This window comes from Tursiops truncatus, chromosome 19 (genome assembly GCF_011762595.2).
Source record: "Tursiops truncatus isolate mTurTru1 chromosome 19, mTurTru1.mat.Y, whole genome shotgun sequence".
In the NCBI taxonomy this organism is placed as follows: Eukaryota; Metazoa; Chordata; class Mammalia; order Artiodactyla; family Delphinidae; genus Tursiops; species Tursiops truncatus.
Window position 1 is genome coordinate 17,212,592 of NC_047052.1, and position 6,000 is coordinate 17,218,591.

General features: G+C 44.3%; 1 protein-coding gene across 7 annotated transcripts in view; it reads right to left on the bottom strand.

Annotated features, from left to right (window-relative positions):
- NFAT5 (nuclear factor of activated T cells 5) overlaps positions 1 to 5,291 on the bottom strand; it is a 132,500-nt gene extending 127,209 nt beyond the window's left edge. For 3 of the 7 annotated variants that reach the window (XM_019935596.3, XM_033844077.2, XM_019935595.3), the window contains exons 1-2: positions 4,920 to 5,291; positions 3,154 to 3,207 (exon numbers count right to left, since the gene is read on the bottom strand). In XM_019935596.3, the coding sequence (XP_019791155.1) occupies positions 3,154 to 3,207; positions 4,920 to 4,992 (127 nt within the window). In that variant the 5' untranslated portion in view covers positions 4,993 to 5,291. Of the gene's footprint in view, positions 1 to 3,153; positions 3,208 to 4,919 lie in introns of those variants that run through there. The other 4 variants (XM_019935598.3, XM_019935597.3, XM_073796858.1 and 1 more) reach the window with 2 other exon arrangements.
- Between the last annotated feature and the right edge of the window lie 709 nt (positions 5,292 to 6,000).

Sequence of the window (6,000 nt, forward strand, 5' to 3'; positions counted from 1 at the left end):
AAAAATTTAACAAATTGTATGATAATAATTAAATTCCCTTCACACTGGGCTGAGTTTTTTAGTTATTAGATAGAAATCTAGACTACTGGACTTCCCTGGTGGCACAGTAGTTAAGAATCTGCCTGCCAATGCAGGGGACACGGGTTCGATCCCTGGTCGGGGAAGATCCCACATGCCACGGAACAACTAAGCCTGTGTGCCACAACTGCTGAGCCTGTGTGCCTAGAGTTCGTGCTCCACAACAAGAGAAGCCACCGCAACGAGAAGCCCGCACACCACAATGAAGTGTAGCCCCCACTTGCCACAACTAGAGAAAGCCTGCACGCAGCAACGAAGACCCAACGCGGTGGCGGCGGCGGGGGGGGGGATTAAACCATTAAAAAATACTTCGTTAAAAAAAAAGGAAAAAAGAAACAGACTATTGATGTAAAGCATACATACATAAATATTACTAGACAATACTTCATATTATATATCGTAGGGAGTCAGTACAGTATGGTACTTAAGATAACAGATTCTGAAGTGAGACTACCTGAGCTGGAATCTTGGCTCTACAACTTACCAGCTGTGTGACTCTAGGTAAGTTACTGAAACTCCCTATGCCTCCTTAGCTTCCTCATCTGTGAAATGGGGTAATAGTAACAATCTCAAACAGCTGTTATGAGAATTCAGTGAGTTCATATTTGTAAAGTTCCTGGCACATAGTAGGAACTATATAGATGGCTGTTTAAATTTTTAAAATTTTAAATTTAATTTTTCAAATTTAGCTAACATTTATAGAGCTTACTATACACCAGGTTAAATGCTTTACACGAATTTGCCTCAAATAATCTTAACAACACCTCTGATGAAGATATTATTGCCCCCATTTAAAACAGAGAAAATTGAAGCACAGAAAGATTAAATGACTAAGCTGAGGTCACACACAAACATCAAACAAGGATTTGAACCCAAGTCTGACCACATAACCTACAAACTTAGCACAGATTGCTCTTATACACTAGGAGCAGTAGCCTCCTGCTGTACAATATCTTGCTGAAATAAGAATTTTTTGTATTTCCTGGAATACAGTATTTTAAAAAGTAATATAAAAAATATCAATATGATACAAAAGTATTTATACATGAAATGATTATGATGTCTGGTATTTGCTTTAAAATAATACAGCTTGGGGGGAGGAGAGAGGATTAAAAAAACAAGAGTAGACATACTTTGATAGCTATTAAAGTTTGGTGATGGGTACCACCAAACCCATAAATAAATAAATAAACCCATAAATAAACAAAATGATGTGTTCATCATTTTATTCTCTCCACTTCTGTGTATTCTTTAAAATGTCCATAATAAAAGGTTGAAAATAGAAATAGGGTACATAGATTAAATCCTTTCATCACACAAGCAAACAACTTTCTTATGATACCTTGTATCAAAGATATGAGAACATGACATACTTGATACTTATACATTTTACAACTTATATATAATCAATAAAGGGTGGTATTACTTTAAATAATTGAGTATCCTCTCAACCAAAATGAAAAATTAGTGAAAGTATTTTGGCATAAACATGTAAATATACATACTAGATTGTTGCCTACATTTCCATCAACTTGTTAAAAATATTTGCTTAAATAATTAACACTAGTTTTTTTTTTTTCTTATCCTTCTCCTGCCTGATAATCTCTATGATTATAACACTCTGGTTTGCTGCCCAGAAAATGGATGAGTTTTTGTACAGACAAATATAACTCCACAACATGGTCACAAATTGAACAATACAAATAGAAACAACAAATCTACTTCACTAAGAAACACTTCTAAAAATTCCTTGCCTCAAAGTGTAGTTGATTTTCATACTAATATATACCATACGTATATATATACCTATGGACTTTTTATAAGTATAAATATAATCAATAATTAATCTGAGAACTTTTATATGCTTTAAATTATAGTTAAAACAATTTAGCTGATACTAAAGGAAAAAAAATTTATTAAGCCAGACACTATACTAGGCATTTTCATACACATTAGCTCACTAAATTTAAGAGATTATATACATCTTTATAAAAGAACATTAAAGTTTAGAGAGGTAAAATCAGTTGCCCAAGGTCACAGAGCTAAAGGTCACAAGTAGCTAAATTGGTATTCAAATTTAAGCTTAATTACAAAACCCACTTTTTCCCTTGACACCTACACTCAAGTCGAACTTAAATATTTAGGGCCTTTTTTAAGTGGACCATAAAATGCTTATGTTACTGGTTACATATATATTTTACAGTGGCAGCCTGGCTTTGGGTAAAGAGCACCAACTACAACACAAAAGCACTGTTTGTTTCTACTACCGTATGATTTTTTTCCCCCCAAGTCTCTTAATTTCAGCCTCAGGTTACTCATCTTTATAATAGGAAAATTAATATCCTTGCTGTCCAGTTCCCAGGATTACATGATTCAAAAATGACATACGTGAAATCACTTCAGAAACTGCAAAAACAAGTAGTCCTTTTTTTTGTCTTAAAATGCTAAAAACAACACAGAATAATGTTTTCTAAAGTAATCGTCAGCTGTTTAAATTATGCTACACATTCTAACATTTCCAGAACTTTCTAAAACCCTTTTTTCTAAGCATAGCTCAATCATCATCTCTATTACTTGGCTTTCCTTATCCTTAAAAATGATGCAAGAGTAATGACATCAATGCTTCTGTAATAAATAATTAATATGCCATTCTGAAATGCTCAGCATATGAAAGTTCTAAATTCTGACTTTCCAAACTAAATATGTGTTTGGTGTCACTCTTTTAGTTATGTTCATGATCTTAATGTTTGAGCCTTTTCATATTCAGTTTGTTTTGTAAAAAACTAGAATCAAGATATGGAATTCTGCAGTAGAATACCCAACACATAATTTTTAATAGTTTTGTGGGGTTTTTTCCCAAGGCTTCTCGAAACAGATAAAATAGCTAACAAGGACATCAAACACAGTAACAAAATCCACTAAAACATTCAGCTGCTCTAAAAGAAGGATCAGGCTCTTTAGGAGAAAACTAGATTGTATGAGTTTGCAAAGTTTAACACTTTCTCATTTAAACTCCATTTCAGAGAAAGCCTTTGCATACTCACACAATATGCTTTAAAATGGCACTTTGCTGACCTTCCAATAGTCCAGCTCTATGAAAATTCTGTGATGGGTGTAACTTCAGAGAATCTGAAAAACACAAAAAGCATTAAGTACTTTTTATGCTGAATGACTTAAAAAAAAAAAGCCAAGGATAGCATACATCTCTTATATAATTGTCACGTAATTTTAAGAGCTGAAGTCCCTATTTGTGAATATATTCTCGCAAAAGAAGGCTGAATTGCCTCTACACTGGTCTCTATACTAAACTTAGATTTTCATAAAGCATTTGTTTCATGGAAAATTATCTGATGATTACTGCACAAACGGTGTTAATGTCTTGACTATTCTTAGCACCCAACTGTACCACATTAGCCCTTCTCTAAGAATCACCTCTAGATATCGTCTCTTCCTTTCTGACACTCAAAACTACAATATTTCCAAACTATTTCAGGATGGTGACTGCCAACTAAAGTCATCAGAGCAACAGACAATGGCTACAGTTACTAAGTAGGACTCTGTGTACAAACTCAATCGTCAGTCTATAAAGTCCAGCACCTTCCAGAGAAAACCACCTCACTCTGATTCACTTCAACGATTTTAAATACATGAATGTGAAGCTGAAGACCCCCTTTTTGCAGGGGGTGGAATCAGCGGATGGATACATCAAATCAAAAACCGAAGAAACCCTGAATTTCTCAGGAAGGAGGTTCACAATGGCACACAATGTTTTTTTTAACATGGTAAAATAGCCCAGTTATGTCTTTTGCCCCCTCCCAGTGATTTAAAAAGTGACTAAGTGCAGTGGGAGCATTTTGGTTTGATGGCCCTTGCACAAGGAACCTGTTCTAACACATTCTTGTGGTGTCCAGTATAGGAATTTAACCCCAGTAGCGATCAGCTCAAGTGTTAATATTTTATATCCCGGGAATCCCCTTCAGGCCTTAGCCAAAAGAGTTTTAAAACGGGAAACTGTGTCCGATGCCCCCTCCCTGCAAGGAGCCCTGGAACGGCAACGAAAGAGAAAATTCTCAAAGGGCAGCAACTGTGCCTGAGCCGGTACCCCTGGGACAGGAGAGGAATAAAACTAATTCAGGGAGAGCACCTCTCTCTTTGTAAAACAGAGGCAGAAGTAAGTAGTTAGAATGCCACAGAAGTGCAAAGAGAGGAAAAAACAAAGAAAGAAAAGGAAAGAAAATTCGGGCTCTTTCCAGACATAAGATGACGAGGAAAGAAGGACGCCTGGTCGAGGGGGGCCGTCCCAACAAGGGGAGGGAGTGGACTAGGCCGGAGAAAGAGGGGGGCAGAACGACGGCGCACAAACAACCTGGAGAGGGAGAAAAATGGTGACCCTGAACCCAGAACCCGCTCCAGGCTATGCCACCCGTTTGGGGGCAACTTTGCCGGGGACGATGGTCCTGGTAAGAGGAGCCGCAGCAGCCGGATCGCGGCGGCCCCAGCGCAGGGCCCAGTCCGGGGTGATCCCCGAGCCGGGGAGGCCAGGGCCGGCCGCTCGAGGAGGGTGGCGGGGCCCGACCGCCGAGGAGCGCTCAGAGCCACCGGGTCCGCAGAGACCCGGGGGCCGACGGCATTTGGGCCCCGTGCGGCCGGCGGCTCCGCGGGGGAGGGGCCGCCACTCCTCCCTGGCCCCTTCCACCAACCCCCGACCTCCTCGGCCTCTCCCCACCCCCCAAGACAAGCCATCCCGGCAGGGGCTCGGCAGCCGCCCCCGACCGGGACCCCTCCGGCTCCGCGGCGCTGGGCCTCCCCGCCCCCACGCCCCAGCCCCCAGCCTGACTCACCTCGCGAGTACAGGGACTTGGGCGACTCCAGGTCTAGGTCCGCGCTGAGCAATGAGATGAAGTCCGAGGGCATCGCAGCTCGACCCAGCCCGGCCCGAGGGCAGCGGGAGGGGGGGAGCGGCGGTGGCGGCGGCACCTCCTCTCCGGGACCGCGGGCACCGAACCGGGGGCGGCAGGCGAGGGCGGCTGCCGCTGCCTCCTCCTCGAGGGCAGTGACTTCCACTGAGCCGAGGACCGAGGAAACGGCGTCGGGGTGGAGGGGAAACTCCACGGAGACTAATTTTCGGCGAGCCAGGAGGGGGGTTCAGGGCGGGGAAAGGGAGGGGGAGAGCCAACGGGTCCGTTTCGTGCTTCTCCTCAGCGAAAACTGACGGTCGCTGCCGCCACCGCCGCCGCCGCCGCCGCTGACAGGAATCTGAGCCCCGCCTCCCGCGGGGCACTGCGCAGGCGCGGAGGGGGGGCGCCCCAGAGCGGGGAAGAGCCCGGGCGACGCCGGAGGGCGGAGCGGCGCACCACGGAACAGCATCAACAAGGGCTTCGCTTCCTGCGAACAGCGGCCTGGGGCTGCTGTTCCCGAGCTGAGAAAAGTCCCCGCCGGCAGGGAGGGAGGGAGGCTGGGAGGTGTCCGCGCCTGGGGCCCCGGGGAGGGAAAAGGTATTTGCACCGACCTGGTGGCGGCGAGCCGAAGGCGGCCAGCCCAGCGCCGAGCTGAGCGTAAGAGGAGATAGAGCTGGGGAGGGGGGGAGCCGAGGCGTCTGCGAGAAGAGGGGAAAGACCCCAGAGTCGGAACGTCCTGGGTGGGCAGGCTTGGGGTCTCGCAGGGGAATAGAGTGTCGACGCTTGCACAGTCACCACCCCTTTGGGGTTTGCAGAGCGATGTCTGAATTGAGTTGGTCAAAAGGCTGTCAAACTCATTTCTTAATTAGGAAATGACGGACCATATCCTGAAGACCTCGCGTTATTGGTTGTTTTTTCATTAAAGTACCCTTTCCCCTTCCCCTTTTTTCTCTCCCCCCTCCCCCAACCTTTAGGGGCTGAAAGAAAAAATGTTTTTTTAAGTCTTTCTGATTGTGCTGGGATG